We start from the raw sequence: 20,342 nt of genomic DNA on the forward strand, positions 1-20,342 counted from the left end.
GAGCAAGCGAGCGCGCGGGCGTCCCCGGAGCCGGCTGAGCCCCTGCCTCCCCGCGCGCTTCGCTGAGCCGGGCCGGAGGGACGCGAGCTGCGGCGCGGGGGCCGGCGGGCCAGGCGGGCCGGGCCGGCGGCGGTGGACAGAGCCTTCCTCCGCGCGAGCTCAGCGAGCCTCGCCGCGGATGCCCTGCTCGGAGTGCTCCGTGCCGCGCCAGGCTTGCCCGGGTCCGCGGCGAGACATGCCCGAGCCAGGCGCTGCACCGACCTCGACTTATCTGTAAGCAGCGGAAGGTAAGCGGAGCCCCGCGCGCCCTCCTCCCGCGTCCCGGCGCCCGCTGCACTTGGCCGTGGGCAGAGCACTGCCTGGACGGGCGCCGACCCCGGCTCGGGCGCTCGCACTCGCAAATGGGCTTCGGCGGCTCCGGGGGCTAGGACGTGCCGTTGTAATCGCTAGCGGATCTGGCGGGCGCAAGCAGGGGCGGGGGGCGAGGTTACGCAACTACATCTGGCACAGCAGGGTCGCCGAGCGGCGTCCGGCAACTTTGGCGATGGCCAGGGAGGAACGAGGCTGCATGGCTGCGATGTCGGTTCTAGACAAACGCCACAGCCTCGTGAGCGCCCGACAGCCCTAGCCAGGCAGAACTGGAGGGATCCGGGGGCGGCCGGGTCCCTGAACATTTCGAGGGTTTTAAGTATTTTCCAAACTAAAGCGAACTGGCAAGTAAGGCTGATTAACTTCGGGGAGGGGGTGGGGCGGGAGGATAAGTCCGAGCAGAGCAGGGGTCCCTGCCTGGCACGGGCTGCGAAGGAGAGGCTCCAGCAGGAGAGAAGGCAGATGCCCACGTGAAATGCCTGTCTCCTTCCGTGGCGCCAGGGCTCCTTCGGGTTGGCACCTTTCCGGGGCTGCGGGCCGGGGTCGTTGTCCGCGGTGCTTCCGGGAGCTTGGCATCCCGGGTCAGACCAGAACAGGTGTGGGAAACCGACCAATGCTGCGGCCCGTGAGCGGGCTTGCAGGCGGGCTAGGGCAGCAGGGAGGAGGGAGCACGGGGCTGACCAGCGGCCGGGGTAGTGCCTTGAGCCCAAAGTCAGGAGCAAGAGTCTGCGTCTTGCTGGTTCATGCTCAGGGTTCCTGGCCGGTGCCTCCATTGCTCAGATAAGGAGCCTGTCCCTGTGACCTCAGCATTCTGCTACCCACAAACATGCCACAGGGAGATGGAGCTAGCGATAAGGGGATGCCAGCAGTGGGGGAGGAGAGACGCCTCTGGAGGAAACGGGAGAAATGGGTGCCTTTGGCTTCTCTACAGAACAGGGATCCTGCCCTGACCCCTCTCCTGCTGCAGGTCTGTGCCTGGGGGCTGGAAGCCAGGTCAGCCCCTGAGCCAGAAGCAGAAGTGAAGCAGTTTAATTTGACCTTGTCTAAGCAGACAAGGAGCTTAAATTCTGCGGAAGCATCCTGAGGTGAACTGGCCTGAGTGGGAAGGAACTTTGGGCTAGCCCTGCCTTGGCCAGCAACCCACTCCATCATGGCACAGGCCTTCAGTACAGAGTGGCACAGATGGAGGTGAGGGTGCTTGCAGGTTTTCCCTGGGCAAGGATCTGCTGAGGGGTTACCTTTCCACTTGCCAGTGGGGGACTGTCAAGGTAACAGCGCTGAGGACTTGATTAAAAAATAGCACCCCAGTCACCTGACCTGGGCCATTCCCAGTGTGTGGCACATACAGGAACAGGCTTAAACCTTATTCAGCTAATGCTACAGATGGAGCAGAAAGTAACCACCATGTCGCTTTGCGGGGGCGGAAAGTGAAGGTTTTACTATTCACATTGTGCTATTTATTACATTCATATCCTGTTGAATGTGACTTTTCAAAGAAAAGTTCATATTTATCTTTGCCATTTTTTCTGCAAGAATGATTAGCAAAGGTGCACAAACAGCTCAAAGGAAAAATGCAAGTCCTGCATGTCTCCCAGATATTAATAATTTACTATCCACGTTTACTACTCACATTGCATGGCACTGCTACTCATGTGGTTTTATTAGAGGCGCATTTGGAGAAAAAAATATCTAGCACAGTTATCACTAATTGCATGATTTTGCATAAATTATGTTAGCTACAGAGAGTTTGAGCTTTTCTTCACTAAATTCATAATTTCCTTAAAGATGGAATGATTCAGTTTAATTTCCTTAGCTACTCCAAAAGACCTCTATTTAAAGAAGACAGGATGCCCTTGAATAGCAAAGTATGCCTGTAAACTTACTACAGTTGCCACGGCTCCATTTCTTATTATGGTGGTTAAGACTTGGAGTTTTCACTTAAATCAGGCCGGTGATCCCATTGAGAAGCTGGTTAAGAAACAGGCTGGCTAATAAGACAAAAGCTGGATACGTAGCTCCGTGTTTGCACCAAAGAGCTTTCGAAAAATCCTATGGAGGGCTGGATGCTCTCTGACTATATACACTGGGGGGGGGGAGGGGGGCTTTTCTCTTCTGCCACAATTGTTTTCCCCACAGCAGGATAGGGAATTTTTGTCTTTTGTTTCTCCCTCTGTAGGGAAAAATCAATTAAGTAAATATGTAAATAAAGACTTGTGCATGAAGGGCATCCGTCTCCCAGGAAGACTCCTATACATGGAAATAGGAAATCAGAAAATAAAAATGATTCTCAGAACTAACAGTTGGTCAGAGCGGAGCGGCTGGACAGATGTGGTCACTTAGCTAGACATTTGTATTCTCCTGTAAGCTCTCACCCTTGGCTGTCTCATTTGGACAAACAGCTACTGAACCCTCTTGTATGAGAAGCAGATTACAGGCTGCTTCTCGGGGGATAATGATAACCAAACCGTAGCTACACCACCAAGCAGCACCCCACGGACGAGCACGGATTTAGGACAGCAGCGACAGGGTCACCAGGACTATTTTCTCTTACAGCTCTGAGCCAGCCCACCAGACAGCAGAGCAGGTGCAGGCTCCTTGACCAATCAGTGGCACCTGAAAAGCCTGGGTAACCACACAAATCCTGTACAGTTGAGGCAAACCGCAGTCATCTGGAGAATGTGCGGTCATCACGACTCCCCAGATCGAACTGGCATCGTTGTTTTAAACAATTCTTCCAGCAATGGGGAGCGCTATCCCCCTCCCCCCCACTAGCTCCACGGAGCCCTTCATTCGCCAGCCCAGAATTAGCTGACATAATTCATGAGGCAGAGCCCTTTTAGTTGCCTCACATATTTGATTTTAATATTTCATAATGTTATGGACTATTTCAGTATTTTAAAGCAAAATTTAATATGATTGATATTATATGACAACGCTTGTATTACCATGAAATGTGCAGACAAACATTTGGATAAGTCTTTACCCAATATCTGAGCTACCCTGTAACATAAATGTAGCAGAACAGTATACCTTTTAACCGTTTATTTTAAAAGTATATTTTTTCTTCTAGAGTGAGGAGAGACTAGAGATGTGGTACCATGTTATGGGGACCCTGCCAAGATTCATATAAATAAGTTGTTTAGATGTCAGCTCATGTTAAACAGTAAGCCATACAAAGTATAGGTTCGAACCTTTGGACCAGGAATGGTACTATATCTATTTCACATCCAAAGTTGTTAAGGTGTCTCCAAGCAACAAAGACTCTTACCTCTCAGGTTAAAAATCCATAAATTCAAAGACAGCTCCTGGTTCCAAATTCAATTCCTGATATAAGCTCTTTCAGAGGCTCTTTGACCATAAACCATCAGGATATTCAGTATGAGTTTGAGTCATACATATTTCAGACATCATTCGTACCGTAAATGAGTGAGTTGAGGGACTTGGAGGAATACAAAGATATTACCGAGTGACACACCGCTGAGCTAAATAAAAACAAAACATTCTAACCTGATAGCTCTGTGTCTTTCTGCCGAGCGCATATTCCAAGCTCTAATTGGGGCTGAGAGAAAATGAACTTGAGGAAAGAAAAGCAGATACTAGGGACAAGAAGGAATCGTGCTTCTAAATTCTAAACCTTTTGGCTAATACCTTATTTCAAAGGGATTTGGAAAGAACGACCTCCAAAGTCATTATTTGTGAGTACTGTGCTTTTATAGAGTATTGAACTAATTCTTCAAAGTCCTGCACTTCCACAGACACGCTGTCTTTTCCATGTCATCTTGCTGTTAGGGAGTCTGGGCAAGAAGGGACCAGAGCGAAGACTACAAGTGTGCATTGGAGGCTCACGTGAGCTCCACGACTACGGCCATAACAGGTGAAGAGACTTAAAAAATCTTAACAGCAGGCAAGATGCTGGCCGAAGTTTCTGTTGCAGTTATTATGGAAAATTCCAATTCAATCCTTAATAATCAAGCCTTGGGCATAAAATGAAATGCAGTAAACTACAGCATATGAGAGACATTAGAAGGAGACTATGGGAGGCCAGAAATACTACCAGCAGCCTTGCAAATAACAGTTGCCCTCTCCTCAGTACTCCAGAGAGAGAGGGGAGAAAGGAGAGGCTGACAGTCTGAGGGACTCATTTCAGCTGCTTCGTTGAGGAACCAGCGTGGGGGTACACCATATTCCTGGCCCACCTTACTGAAACTAACCAGTCTTTGTATTCCTAGGTCTTTTCACTGGCGATGTGGGTCTCTCCACACTGGTTGTGCCCTGGGAAGTATCCTGTGTTTGTCAATGGCCCATTTCTTTATCTTTTCTATATGTCCTTAGCGGTTAAATTCTGAACACCTCATATGATCTGCATTTTGCTTCATGAAAACTGCTTATTTTTGTAGAAAGCAATTTTAGCATTGCTGGAAATGTGGTGGAACTACAAAATGTGGGACACGGAAATGGGCAAACATAGGGAAGGTAGATTGATATGCAGGTGATTTTATCCAGAAAGGACTGCTGGTTTGTGGAAATGTACTGAGCAGTAGCAGCACTGACCATGGCCGTGGCCACGTGTGCGATGATGCAGAACGGAGTGAGAGGTCCTTAAGAAGCTCAAGTCCAGAAGGGTGAGAGGAAGTGAGAGGAAGAATCAGGTTAGGACGAGGGGCCTGCTTTGGCTCCAGGAAAGACTGATGGCCTGGCTGAGACAAAGGTTGAGAGGGAGTCCTGGGCCCGGCCACTCATATCCTAGGGCATCAGCCCAGTGGGCAGGGGCTCAGGGCAAAAGACTTTTATGGAAAGAATGGGACGTGACGTTGGGCAAAGGTTTAGGGAAGAGGGAAGGAGAGAGGAGAAGCAGTTCGAAGCCAGCTTGAGAAGGAACCAGCAGGATGGGGAGGGCCTCTTTTCATTGGCAATCGGTCACCACTGAATGCTTTGAAGAGTAACACAAATGGAAAAGATTATGTCTTATAGCTAGAGATAAACCAGAGCAGAGGGATTGGAGACCAGTTGACAGGGTGTGACAGGTGAGAACTAACTGGTACTAAGAGTGAGTCCTGGCATGGATGTAAGGGGGCCACTGTGAGAGAAACATCCTGGGGGCCAATCTTTGTAACATGGCAACGCGAAGAAGGAATTAGAGATGCATCAGGCTGAGCGAGGTGGAGGGTGACATACATGGGTGTAGAGACATCAGGGAGGCAGTGCGTTTCCGGGGAAAGATGTGATTCCTGTTAGAGACCCGAGTTTGAGCTTTTAACTGGAAATACTATTTTTTAAAAATACGTTTTTCATCATCTCTAACTCCTTAGCCTTCCATGAGAAACACTTTCAAAGAGGAGAAAAAGGGACCAAAGGATTCACAACACAAAGAAATTATTAAAGGACTGAGAATCGTACTATCTAATAACAACAGGTTCTTGATAAATATTTAATGAGGGAATTCACAATAAACCTAGTCAGTGATTCTGCTAGAGATTTAGGGAAACAAGATTGAACGATAGTTTTCCCCTTCATTTCAAGCCATACTTTTTTCCTAGTCAAAATTGAAAGGAAGTATTATGAGAAGGCTGGGAAAAGAAAGACTGCTTCTAGACATGGGCAATCCTTACAGCGGGCCACTCTGCTTAGAAAAAGACAAAGACTATCAAAGATTTGGGCTTTTCTACCATCAAACCCAACCACAGACTTTCCTTTGGTCAAAATTCACTTGTGTAGAAGGTGAAGTTTTAAAGACAATGTGTTTGAGTTTACTGACCTCGTATTAGAGGAAAAGAGACACACAAGGAGACAGGAGAAACTCCATCTTGCCTCAGTCAGGTGGACTGAATGTTCTTGTACCCTACATGCTGACATCTTTGTTGAAAGGAAGTTTCACTAGCACCTTACAAAATACTGGAGAGCTCACTGGGTCAGCCCAAGTTACCCAGAAGACACCTGTCTCAGCCTTCACCTCACATCTCAGTGTGACAATACGACATCAATCCCACTGATGTCTGTGCCAGACCCATCAATGTATCACTGCCTTTTTTTTTTTTTTAAATCAACGCCGGAGTGGTACAGAAAGACCTGCTTTCTTTTTTGCTTTTTTCCTTGTTGAAACCACATGGCACAAAAGACTAGTTTCCTGTTGATCATGCACTTGAGACTTGCAAAGCTCGGAGAAGTGTGGGCAGGAACCGTTCCCAAGAAAAGTTCATACTACATGCAAGTGGAGAGGGTTTGAAATGAAAACAATGCTGAAAAAGACAAGTTTCTCGCTTTCACACACTGTTTTTCCCTTGACTTCTCGGGCCACAGCAGAGTCCCATGATAGTTGCTTTTCTAAATTATTACTGTGTGTGTGTGTTTGTTTTAATAGTAGCCATTAGCTTGATGGTTTCACAGAAGTAGTTTCCACTCTTAATTTGTCGTGTTCTTGCTCTGTACATGTCTCCTTATATAATATCAACGCCCCACTAAGTATATGTCTACTTTATTTATGGTGTCTATCAGATTTGCTAGGGTGGCAAAAACACACAGGGTTCGGCTGAATGATGGGATTTAGCATATGGTCGGAACAGTGGCTCGATGAAAAGATCCCCGATTCTTACTGGGCAGGGGAAGCTCAGGATAGGCACCCCTCCTCCGTGGGTGGGGTCTGCTGGAGCCGTAGAGAATGGGCCGTAAGTGACCCAGGGCTCGTGGCTCTCAGTTCATTCCTAGTGGTGATTTAAATTCTTATTGAAGCATCAATTCTAACTCTAGACCTAAAGAGTCCGTGAAAATGACCACAGGCGTGCCCCACTGTAAAACAAAAACCTACGGCAACTGTTTAATCAGCCATTCAAAGTTGAAACCTTCCAGATGGTTCTCAAACATGGTTCTCAAGCAGTATATCCAGTGTCACCCATATGCACAACGCGTTCCTAAGTGTCCTTGCTATGATCCACTCCATGGCTGATGGCATTACGAGACCCACACACTGGGTGCTTCCTAGGCGCCCACCCCTGAACGCTCATCACAGATGGATCGGAGCTGAGAGCGGTGTCCAGGCGACCCTGTCCGCATTCACACGCCCTGTGCTGCCAGCACCTGTCTGTCTGACCGTGGGCACTGACTCACCCGTCAGTGCCTCAGTTTCCCCATCGGTATAAAAATGATAACTTCTCCTTCAGAAGGCGTTTGGAGACTGCAGTGTGAGAACATATATAAAGTGCAGAAGCCAAGCTGCGGCAAGCACTCCGAAACGTTAGCTCGTATACTACTTTGCTCTCCCAGCTTATCTACAGCTTGCTCAGGACTCGGACCAAAATCATAGGCAGGCCGGAGCTTGAAATCAGGCAGTTGGTCTCTAAATCCCAGTTCTTAAGGATCATGTGGTACCACATAGCCAGGAATCACCAGGTGAAGAAAAGACTCTCGATGACGAGAGTGCTAAGCGGATGACCTTGAGTACTGCCTCACCAATTTATAAAATCCTGCGTGTAAAATCCAAAAGCCCATCATTCACTGCAAAAGCTGGCACTACTAAGAGATCTCAAACCCCAGCTCGGTGGTTGAGAAGAGCTGCCGCTAGCCACGGAATCCTAGGAAGGGACAGAGTCATAGATGTTTTGTGTCCCCAACCAGAACCATGACAAGAACAAAGGTATGAACGTGCCAGATGCTGGCAGTGCAACTGCCAGGCGACAATTTACTTGGAATTTGCCCCTTGACCTCCATCCACATGGCAAAAGACCTATATTCAAACCGTGACCATCATGGCTCTCTAAGTGTCCCTTCTGTGGAAGGGGCCTCTACCCCCACGGCTGATAATACCAGGGAGGCCACCCAGGCCATGGAAGGACACCTGCTCCCCAAGACCTGGGCTCTGCTGATGATTTCCCCAACATCTGGCTGCGTCCCAGGTTCATTCTAGAAAAAACGAAAGGGGCCGGCAGTCCCGGCTGCCCTGGAACATTGCTCACTCGTCCCTTCATTCAATAAATATATACGGCACCTTTTCTATGCCACCTGTTGCTCTAAGCTTTGGGGAAAACACAGACAATAGAAGAGAATGGGGTGGGGAAGAAAATAGACAAACAGAAACATGTAGACCATGGCTCTTATCATGGATGCGTTACTAAAACAATCTCTGCCACCCTGTCTCCATGCCCCAGAAATTCTGACTGACCTGGACTCGGGTGGCGGCCAAGGTGCTTTCTCTAGAGAGCCAGGCTCGAGGATGGAGCCCTTCAGGAAAATGCATGCTTGCTTCTTCCTGTGGGCGCACAGCCTCCCTCTGGGTTCTCATCGCCTACACCTCTCAAAACGCTTTCTGAAAAAACCGCCAAAACACCGTGTAAAAGGTTCCACTTCTTCACCACCTGTGCTCTCCTGCAAAGCTTCAAGACGGCCAGAGTACAGAGGGGTCATTTGAGGTTCTAGAGAGACTTGTGCTTCCCTTTCTAGTACATTTTTATCATTCTGATGTGCATGGAATATTGTCTCATCATGCTTACTCACTACGGTGCCAACTTCTCTTCATGCGGGTACGCGTCTTCCCCCACTGTTCTTTCTTCCCCTCTCCCACAATCCATGGGAAGTAAGAGGGTGGCAGTTCCAAGGAGATGCTGGAGAGATGAAAGGATAGAAGCAGGACCACAGCAATGTAAACTCAAAATATGATTATTCATTAACTGCAACACTTGTGCTTCACAGAACATGAAACTGTGTGATGTCCCACCTCAGATGCCGGTATCACCTTGCCTTTTGTTTTGCCCTAGGATGAACTGTCAGGTTCATTCTGGACTGGAGGAGAAGGGTTGTTGTAAGTGCCCCCTAAAGGGCAGTGGAAAAGATGACAGTAGTGGCTCCATCCATCAAAATGTCATGTGTGTCTGCTCCTGTCCACAGCAAGCAGGATGGGCTGACTTTCCTGAGCCCCGCCCCTTCCTCTCCTGTGTCTGCCTGCCTGTCTGTCTGTCTGTCTGTGTGGTTCTCACCCTCATGGCCCACTGTCCCTCTCTTTCTATCCCCATTCCTTCCTCTCCATATTCATCTTAACAAATACACAGTAGTGTAGAATTATGTTAAGTATTAATTTCATTGATTGAATATAATTTTTTATTCTGTGTTCTCAATTCAAAGTAAGAAAAAAATGGAAGTTATTTATTTCCTATAACCCTTTGTGCCAAAACACACTCCCCTCTGGAGCAACCTGACTCCACGGCACGCTCAGGCCCTCTGGGTTTTTCCCTGAAGGTCAGAACTGCCTCCTCTACAGCAAAAACCCAAGTCTGATTGGAAGGCTGAGAATAGCCAACATTCCACACTCTATAAAATGTTCACATTATTGCAAGCTATTGAGATTTCTGAATTAAAGTCTTCATTTATTTTGCCACAACTACATCCCACTCCCAAGAAGAAACCTGGGTAACAGAAGAACAGACCTACTGGTACTCACCACCAATTCACATTTACTACAAATACATGATACGGACTCCAGTGTCCTTCCTGATTAAATACATACCACTTCTGTACCATTTACTAATTTTTGTGAGTGTGTGGGCCATCTCTTTCTCTGCCATCAGCACTCCAAAAAAAAATATAAATAATACTTTAGACCAACCAAACTCAAGATACTTACACTAGGGTTCGGGAGAGAAGTCTCTGGACGTGGTTTTACTTAAATTAATGAAACGCTCTCTTTCTGTCCCCTCATGTAGTTCCTGCCCAGATTTCAGACAATACAGCCACGTTCCCCCAGCTCCAGGAAGTGCAGAAAGAACCCATGGAAACCACAGTGATGCTGTACGCTCATGCAAAGTCTCTGAACATGTCAGGCCCCAGCTGTGAGGATGATGTGACGTGTATCATTATATTCTTAATTAGCAAGTGTGGAAGGCTGACTGAGTTCAGCAGAAAGAGGAGGTGCTGAGAGGGATCTAGGCTACAAACATGTACCTTTGTGTTAGGAGAGAGAACCGACGCACATCCAAGAAAAGTGACTCACGCTCTAGGCCTGCTCTTCCATGGGGAGGCCGTGCTGACTCCCCAGGGAGCACTTAGTACTTTCCTCCCCCTCCTCCTTTCTCCATGGTGGTCCTGAGCACAGTGGGCTGGTGTCACCCATCAGTGCATGTCTCTCCCATGCTGAGCTACACATTCCAAGGACCGTGCCTCGTTTTCCTGGCAGGATGCCTGCGTTACCCTAGACGTCAGGGGCTATTCACTGACTCAGTGACAGCAGCAGTGAGGACAGGAGTAGCCAGAGAAGGGCTAGACATGAGCCGTCAGCATGAAGCTCTCTGCGGCACAGGAAGAGGGGGCAGTCCTGGAATGTGAACCACCGGAAGTGAAGGCACAAAGCAGGCACCGACCGTGGCGTATGCTAGAGACAGTGTGCGAACTGGCTTGCCTCCAGCAGGTAGAGCGTTTCTCAACAACCGTAAGAAATTGAGAGAGCTAAGCAGGGTGAGAAAGATTCTAGAAGACCTTAAAAAAGAAAAGGTTGCTTTTTAGAAGTGCTACCAAACGGGGACTCTTGTGGGTATCCATAGAGAGGTGAGACGTGGGCACTGGACTAAACGATCCCTTATTCATTTTTCACCCAAGAATCGTAGGTAAGTCTTGAGAATTGAGGCCCAAACAGCCTTTGCACACGTGTATGGCTGACTAGTATGTGTGATGACCCCGCATGCTGAGTCTGTCTGTGGGCTTTTAATAGGACTGTGTACCTGGGCCACGGGCAGTCGTTTCTCTATGGTTGGCTGTCCACTTACAAGTAGAAGCTGATGATGAGAAATGTTCATTTCTCTCTTTCGTTCTTGGCTTGCTACCTCTGCAGTAAACCCCAGACCCTGCAACGTCTACAGTTTGGCTAGACTGAGAACATAAGAGACACACTACAATGAAACCACAAGGGGTTCTGTTTTGATGTTAATAGACGGGCACTCATGTGGCCTTGCCAAAAAGGCAGACTGCACCTTCCACGCAAACTGATTTCAGCTATAACGGAGGGGTCCCTCCCAGCAGAAGTCCTGTCCTGGGTGTTCCAATGTGGAGTTCTGAGATCCCACTGGGAGAAGGACCAGGGGAAATAAACTCTTATTTCTTGGACAAAATGAATGTTCTAATTTTAGCTTCAGATATATCATGAGTCAAAACATGCCATTTAGTAAAAAACATATGGATTCGTCATAGTGCATCCAAAGGCAAAACACTCCGCGAGGCTATTTTAGGCTGTGCATGTTTTCACGGGAGTGAGACTCCCATACAGTGCAAGAAAGTGAGGCCACCTCTTCTGCAGCCTCCAAACTCTGTGGGCCCCAACTAGCAGCTGATTATTGCTTAATTACCTGGAACCATCCAGGAAATAGAGCAGGTGGGACTTTTGCTATAATGTGGAACGCCCTCGTGAGTTATGCTCCAAACTGGAGCCCTATGTCTAACATTTTCTGTAACTGTCACGCTAGTCTGGGAGGGGAGGGAGAGGAGCAGGAAAATTAGTTCCTTTATTAATCTTACATATGATTTTGGTGAGTTGTTGGAAGCTGTTTTACTGGACTCTTTTTGGACATTATTAGCAAAGCTAATTGCTGCACATAAAATTAATTTTTTACACTGATGTAACGTCTCATTTGGAGGAAGCACTTTTTTTTCAGTTGATTTTTGCCAATATAAAATTTTGCTAATTCATTTCTACTAATTCAGACAACATTTGGACAGAAAATGAGCAAAGGTCAACACCAGTATACGCTGAAAAACAAAGAACTAAGTAAACAGGGAAACACAAAGTCTGGTCATTTCCTGGTCCTTCAAAACTCTCAACACCAAACCCCCAAGCATAGTATATAAAATGGATGGTGCACGTCCTCTGTTGCCACTCGTTAGAAGCAGGCCAGTGTGAGCCAGTGTGGCAAGAGTGATTTACATTCTGTGGCTGAAGTAACTGCCTATAGGTTTTCTGTTGCTTAAAATGTTTTCTGAAATCACAGGTATGAATGACGAGGGCCCCACCTGGGATGGTTTTCCTTCTGCCTCAATACCTGCACTGAAACTCCGTGAATACCCCCTGCCCTGCCTCTGACTGGATGGTCATCAGTTCTCAATGACAAGGCCCCCGGACAGTAGCCCACAAATAAATGGAGGGCCTGGGACCTGGCCGCACGGGTTTGCTCCCACACGCCCCATCCCTCCATCTCAGCCTCAGAGGGACAGTGGCATTTGTTTCAGCCCTCTTAATCAATGACCTCTGAGGAAGAGAACAAATGTCTGGGAAAATATCATTTCAGCATATTAAAGAAAATTAAATAGGATAATGAATCTAACTAAGACACAGTCCAAAATCCATAAGCAGTTAGCTTTGCCCTGAGGAAACGAGGACGTCCATTTGGGGAGGATCAATCGGTGCCTAGAAAACGGTCTTAGAGTTAACTGCTTCCCCACACGACGGGCTCGTTTCACGGGTGAGGCTCTGCCTTCCCTCCCTTTCCTTCCGGGAAGCTGCGTGTTAAAGAACGGCCTATTCATTGTCTCCACTCCCCCCTCTCAGTAGTCTAACGTTCAGGCACTCCCTCAGCATATGGAATAAAATGCTGACCCAATTAATCTTGAATTCCAGCCAGTGTCTTCGACTCCAAGGTGTCTCAACAGCAGGAGAGCCACTAGAAAAGCCAATAATATCATACGGTCCCTTTGCAGGCTCATGGGATGGCCTGCGCAGCTCTTGTGCTATCTCTCTCCACTGACTGATGGGACACAGGGCGGTGTTGGCAAGGCCATCCCAGTCACCAGCCCCACTGTCAGTCGGCTGCATCCTGACTTGTACGTCACAGCGCAGGCCAAACTGGAAACCTACCAGTGCAGGCGGGGTAAGAACAGAGCTGAGCGCAAGGAGCCCTCTCTCGTCAGCTGCCGACACCCCACAACGTTTTCTTCAGATGATAAGTGCAGATCATAGGACAAATCCATTTTATTTCTAATTAAAACAGATGGCAAATCCCATCCTAACAGTGAGTTTGCTTGCACACTGGTATTTCTTCAACTAAATACTCTCTTTGCCCTCCCAACCTGTCCACGTGCTGTAGACGTGCACACGTGCGTAACGTGTACCTGTGCACAGAGATATACATTCCCACAGGGGCTATCACTACTTTGAAATTCACTCTTTCTTTAATCAAGGCTTCCTCAAAACAATAAAAGATGACCTTCCGGAGACGGCTTGTACCCAAATTAATCATTTCGGGGTTTTTTTCTTATTCTGATCCAAGTGTTTATACTTTCAGAGGCCTGGTGCTGTCCTTCTGCCTGAGGTGTGGGCTGACTTTGCCTTGTGTTTTTGTAACAATGTAACAACATTGCACCCGCCAGCCCCCACTCCCCACCTCCCCTCCAAAAAAAAAAAAAAGAAAAGGCCCTGGAAAACAGAAGGGAAAGAACTCTTCCTAGGATCACTGTCTTAATACCACCGTGAGGCCTGTTTTCGTTCTTTGTCTTCTGGTACAATTTGGCAGAGGGCTCTCTTTCACTTAACACTGTTTCAGAAGTGTTTCTCTATGATACTAAATAATCTCCACAATTATCATTTTAATGGCCACACTGAGTGACTGTAGCCCATACTTTACTAACCGTTTCCCTATTGTTAGGCATTCGATTGCTGCTGTTTTTCACACCTTTAAGCTGGAATGAACAAGTTTCTATAAGCTATTAATTTAAAGCAGCGTGCAGAGATGGTTCTCCATTGCTAATCTAAAAGTACAGGGTTTATGTATTTACAGCTCACATTTGATTAGGAAATTTAATTTGAGGGTAATTAAGACATTTATATTCCACACAGCTTCCTGTCATCTCGCGCTCCCAGAGCCAGAGAGGCACAAGTATGACTAGCCATTTTCACCTCAAGATGGCACAGTCCAGTGAATTCTAAAACACAGTTTTCTTGTGAAAAATAAACGTCACCAGCTCCCGCTGCTTTGGAGCCAAGGGATTAACTCCAAGACCCAGAGTCCCTGGTTCCCTGGGGTGACACAGCCAGAGCAAGCCATCACTGCAAACACCATGTGGGTTCCATGCTGTGTCCAGAAGTCCAGGAGGCCCTCCCCGAGGCTGTGCTCCGTGGCCAGGTGTGTCCCTGGTTCTCTGAATAACCTGCACCGGGTGCTCAGATGAGGTCCAGCTGTCTGATGCTGTTTGATGCTTAGCATCCCCTGGGCAGGACAGTGGTTTAATGCATGGGATTTAAAGCAATAAGGGTGAGGCCCCCTAGCTGTGTGACTGAGCAAGTTAAGAAAAAACTCCGGTGCCTCAGCCACTAACTGTCTGCAGCATGAGAATAACAAGAGAGCCTCACCCATGGGGTGATGGTCAGGGTCAAGGAGAAAATGAAAGCGAGGGATGTAGGGAAGGCTGCCATTGCCACGGTGAGGACACAGAACATGGGGATTGAATGTTGACGGCACACGGGGACATGTGGACATTCATTTGCTGAATGAATGCATGAAGAAGTGATGCACGAACTGGTGAGCCAGAAGGTTCCACGTGTCCTCTGGACGCTCATCTCCAGAAGGCCCACTTTTCTTTCATGACAACATCATTTTCTTAATGGGAAGGATGTGGCCACCTTAACAGGAAAGCAATTCTTCACGTCCAGGAAAGTTTTATTCTAAAGCTTTAAGAAAAATGCCATCCGGCCATCCCAAGGACTCAACCCCCTCTGGAGCCAAAAATAAGTCAACGACAAAAACTGCCTGGTGTGTTCCCTTTCACTGCAGTTGTTAGGACAATTCAATTACTATTACTCAAAAAAATATTCAGCAACAACAAGCCGAACTGATAAAAATTCCTATTTATTACCATCATTTTTGCTCACAAGGAAATGATTTTTATATACTTAGCAACTCTCTGTAAAACAGAAAAGAGCTTAGGAGGTTTGCTTCTTTTTTTTTTTTCTTTTTTCATTATTATTATTTTGCCACTAGCAATTAATTTTTCTGATTTGTTTTATTAGTTTGTTGGTTGGGTCCAAGACTCAGAATATCTTTCCAAACCAGCAGACAGATGTAAGAAAATTATTTCGGTGCAGTTTCTGGCAAGTCGTGCTGATGAATAGCATGGCAGGACAAACTGATTCAGACACACATTTTTCAGTAGTGGCAGGGAAAAGGCTGAAAAATTACTAGTAAATTGCTTTTTGTAAAAATGCTCTCCCTTTCAAATTTCCTCTAGTATGAAGGTCTTCTCAGAATGATGGTGCAATACGTGCACCTGGGCAACAAAGGCAGTTAAGGGATGACTAGGAGATACGAGTGAGGGTTAAGATTTAATTTTCTTATTATACCCCACTGTCTCCCATGCTCTCCCCCACACCAGGTCCTTTTTTGTGCATCTTGTTGACCTGTGGGTCTGAGTGTCTCTAAAAGACATATATTATCTGCGCTTAGCAGGCACACTCTGCCTCACCCATTACCCTGATCTAGTCCTCCCCAAACGGCGCCAGGATATCGACGCAGACGCAGCTCCAGTCTGTGCCTTTCCTTCTCCGTTCTCTCCAAACTGCCCAGGTTTTCCAGTGTCAAATTACAAAGGTCTCCAAATATGCTTAGCAACTAGGAAAGCACCAAAGACCAAAGTCTGCCTTCTGCAAACTGCCCCCGAGAGTGAGTGTTTCTGATTCTTTCTTTGGTCAGAAGACACGCAGATGCCTCAGTGAGGCCTTGCCTCGCTGTTGGCTCAGCACAGAGCTGGGCTTCTCCAGACTGTAGCTTCAGAGCTTTCCAGACGCACTGTTCCTCTGGGAGGTGGGCCACCACCCCTGTTCCTGGTCTTTCACATTGCTTTCTCCCAAGCCTTACCTTTCAGGTCACACTCTAGCATCCAAGGGTGAAAGGTCTAATGCCAATGATTCTCACTTGGGGGTGCTATGCCCCCCCCCCCCCAGTCATTTGGCAGTGTCTGAAGACAATTCTCATTGTCACACAGGGTTGGAGGGCTACTTGTACCTGGTGGGTAGAAGCCAGGACACTGCCATCGTCCACTCTGCCCACAAGAGGCCCCACAACAAAGACTTACCCAGCCTAAAATGCCAGGCGTGCCCAGGCTGAGAACCTGCTTTCATCTAATCCCAATTCTGCCCTGACGATTCTGATGTCCTGTCACAGGAGGAGCAGCCCATCGTTAGGACACAAGTGAGGAAGTACTTGGATTTGCTCTAAGCCTTTCACTCGGTAACACGAGTGACGTCCTGAACATCCGCGCGCCATGCTGGCCTGAGATGCAGAGGTCAGGGTAGCTGGAGTCCCCAGACTGCAGAGGGCCAGCTCTGTCTCTGACACTCCCAGACAGGGGCTCTGGGCGTCTCCCTCTCTCTTCCTTCACTGCACCACTGCGCCCGTGCAATCCTGTTGGTAAGAACCAAGGGTGTGGGGTGTCCTGCCTCTCTGTCCGTGCCGAGTTCTCGGGCTCCTCCGGGACAGGCCTGTCATCAGCTGGGCTGGGCAACGCGGCCCGTGCTGCTCTTGTTCTCTCTCGCTGGTTCACGTCAGTGCCTTTGCTTCTCTGGCCACCTTGCTCTGACGCCAGGGCCCTGCACACCCCAGACTCCTCCCCTCCGTTTCTTCTGGAACACGGGGCGGGGGTGGGGGGAGTGAACGCTAACTCACAAACAACGTACTAAGTATACTTCTCACTTTAAGTTCGACCCTCAAGAAAGTCCTTCCGTGTGCCATAAAGAGCTGTGAATCAGCCCAATGTAGTAAAGGTTTCTACCCCACCGGTGTCCCCGAGAGCAGCCACTGGCCACCTGCATCTTTTGAGTGGCATTAAGAACTCAACCCAAGATGAATCTGCAGAATTAACATAAAGCCCTGTGATTTTATTTCCTTTCAGGATTAAAATACTGAAGCAACCACCATTGTTTTCATTTTCAGAGGTTGTGATCAAAACACAAAACTGGATTCCAGAATGAATAATGTCTTTTAGAAAAAGTACTTTCAAAGACCACTCTCAATAGAATCAAAGAAGTGCTAAGTGCCTTTGTACACGGGGAAACCCTGTTCTTTTTATGGCTGTGCTAACCCAGAGGGAGCGAGCTGCAGCTCCAAGGTTTGTCCTTTACGGTTTCCCCATAAAGTAGTGTAGCCCACTATCCCATGGCATCCAGAGGGCTAACATGCATGCATTTATTTCAGCTCCTCAACTTAGGGCTCTCCACATTTATCTGGTCAGGAGCTGGAATCGCCAATAAGTCTTTAAGAGAAAACAGCAATTCCCTTGGATTCCACTAATAGATTGATCACGTCATCCTCAAAAAATAGTAAAAACCCAAACCAAATAAGTCGCATTTGGAAAACCATCTGCCCACCGAAGCAGAGATGCGCGTGTGAAACGATCATTTGCAAAGCACAAGAGGCAGCATCGTTGGGTTTCTTGACGAATATAGTAAAACAGGTTTGTCTAATGGGGAAACACACATTACTATCACAAGAAAAACCAGTGTGTCCCACATGGAAAAGGCAGCGGGCTTTAATACCCGAGGAGCGTTCCAAGCTGTGTTTGCCAGCCTTTCTCAGCCTGTCTGCTTTTGCTTAACACAAAGGCCCACCTGACCTGTTCACAAAAATTTAGGGGGCAGGCAGTAGTCGTTCGGGCTCCAAGTGCTTGCGCGTGCATTTGGGGCTGCCCGTGTTTGCGCGTGCAGGTCTGTGGACTGACAGCTCTGTTGATGTTTCCCAACGCAGGAATCATGGTCAGTAAGGACGCCGGCAGATGCGCACTCACGTCGTCAGAAAGGGACGTGGACCCCGCCGCCTGCCTGGCCCTGGAGATGAAATACGCGCTGGATCCCAACCGGCAGATTAAGAAACGGAATAAAGCCTTGCAGGTGCGGTTTAAGGACATCTGCGAGGCGCAGAACGAGCAGAGGGACACGCAGCTGTCCGCGGGCCCCGCGGCCGAGAAGCGGGAGGCCAGGGCGGCGTCCTGCAGGGCCTACCGCAAGTACATGACAGTGCCCGCGCGCAGGTCCATCCCCAACGTCACCAAGAGCACAGGCGTGCAGACCTCGCCGGACCTGAAAAAGTGTTACCAGACGTTCCCGCTGGACCGCAAAAAAGGGACTCTCAAAAGCATCCCAGCTGCAGACGCCTTTAAAAGTCAAAACAATGGATTTGTAGTCGATTCCAAAGAGAAGAGGGAGGAAGAGCCCCAGGAGGAGGCCCGGCCGTGGGCGGCGGGCCGGGTTCTGAAGACCACGGCCTTGGTTTTCCACTCCCACGAGCACATGAACGCGCTGGAGCAGCCCGCAGGGGTCAACTGCACGGAGCCGTGCAAAGCCCCGGCCGCGCGCAGCTGCAGGGCCGCGCCTCCCCACGACGCCAGCCGCCCTCCCTCGCAGGGGTCTGAGCACCAGCTGCCCGGGAGGGCGAAACAGGACAGGGCCGCGACACCTGACGCTGAGGCAGCGGCTCCTTCCGCGCCCGGCACGGTGTTTAAAACGGAGGTGGCCGCTGTTTATGCACCTGCCCCCGGGGCGAAGGCCCCCGAACCCGCCTTGTCAAACTCTGCCGCCGCCAGCGAGTGGTCGCTGTGCCCTGCGGCCGACGAGGAGCGGAGCAGGGCTGCCCATGTCAACGGGCTCCAGGCACCCCCCATGCAGTGCCTGTCCCCCGAATGTAGTGACCAGCCCCTGCAGACTCAAGGCCCGCTGGGGCGGGAGAACCAGCCCTGTCCGACAGAGGTCGCTCTGGGTGAAGAATGCCAAACAATCGTGCCTCACACGGAAGTGTTGGACCTGAAAGCACAGCTTCAGATGATGGAGAACTTGATCAGCTCCAGCCAAGAGACCATCAAAGTGCTACTGGGGGTCATTCAGGAGTTGGAGAAAGGAGAGGCCCACCGGGAAGGGTAGGTACACACGTTTCTTAAGATGCTCTGTAGGCTCATCACCCCAGGGTCCATCTAGAGCTCCTCCAAGCCCAACTCCATACTGAGACGAGCGCCAGCATTTCTGTAACCAGGCTATGGCCTAGCACAGAGCAAGCCCACAGGGGTCCCAGATTGTTGGATGATGCCAGGCTTCATTGCAGCCTCACCGTCGAGATTTACTTGTTAGCTGGCACTCACCCTCCTGGCCTGGCATTCAAACCATACGTACATTTTGAACAGGCTGATGGAGCTTTTCTTGTTATGTCTGAGGACCAAGGGTTTATGATACTGACTAAGTATGACAGGTATGCCAGTCCAAATAGCTAATCTACACAACAAGCTACGTGCCCCTTAGGAATCACATTATGGGAAAGGAAAGAATTCAGATGGCATTTTGAAAAGTAAACGCTGACTCGCTTATAGTTAGTAATTGGAATAGCGCTGACATTCAGGACTGTACACGGTTTTGTACAACAGACAGCATGTTTTTCTTTCCCTACCTGACTCACTGAAGTAATGCCCGTCCTTCGACGAGCCCTATCTGTGTGATTACGAGACAGATGCCGTGTCCCCTGACACAGCTGCCCTATGTGTCTAGCTGGGCTGTAGAGGGAACAATACCAAGTTAACAGCCAAACTGTCTAGCATTGATAACAGATCGCTGACCTTCATTTCCCATCTTTTGAACTTGAAATTGTGTAACAGCAAGTTTAAAAACAAACGACTTAAAAGGTAGGAGCCCTTCCGCTAGGAAGGTGCGTGTGGGCCAGGCCGCGTGCTGTGCTGACAGAACAGCCAGCAATGCTTTGGGTCTGTACTTCCGAAAGCCTATGGCTTACCGGCCTTTGCCTAGACAGCCATACCTTCTCGTTCCCATTCCACCTGGAACCTGTCTAGATTCCCTCCAGCCTGTGTTCTGGAGGTGGCATCTGAGGCGGTACCCTGTTGTCTCATGTGATCAGCCCCGAGCCCTGGGGAAGTGAGTTGGCAGGCAGCATGAAGGTAAGCCAGGAAACGCATTCTCAGGGCAGCAAATCACCACATGCACAGTGTCCTCCAGACACTGTTGTGCTTGCATTACACAGTGTTGG

General features: G+C 48.7%; 2 protein-coding genes across 5 annotated transcripts in view; one reads left to right on the forward strand and one right to left on the reverse strand.

Annotated features, from left to right (window-relative positions):
* The window catches only part of DOCK1 (dedicator of cytokinesis 1), a 446,228-nt gene that overhangs the window by 217,643 nt on the left and 208,243 nt on the right, over positions 1-20,342 (reverse strand). The gene's annotated exons all lie outside the window — the stretch shown is intronic.
* INSYN2A (inhibitory synaptic factor 2A) overlaps positions 149-20,342 on the forward strand; it is a 55,186-nt gene continuing 34,992 nt past the window's right edge. For all 3 annotated transcript variants that reach the window (XM_019728240.3, XM_019728241.3, XM_074338813.2), the window contains exons 1-2: positions 149-287; positions 18,066-19,230. In XM_019728240.3, coding sequence (XP_019583799.3) covers positions 18,071-19,230 — 1,160 coding nt within the window. In that variant the 5' untranslated portion in view covers positions 149-287; positions 18,066-18,070. The remainder of the gene's footprint in view (positions 288-18,065; positions 19,231-20,342) is intronic.

Source organism: Rhinolophus sinicus, chromosome 15 (genome assembly GCF_057876585.1).
Source record: "Rhinolophus sinicus isolate RSI-liver-muscle chromosome 15, RSI-T2T, whole genome shotgun sequence".
NCBI lineage: Eukaryota > Metazoa > Chordata > Mammalia > Chiroptera > Rhinolophidae > Rhinolophus > Rhinolophus sinicus.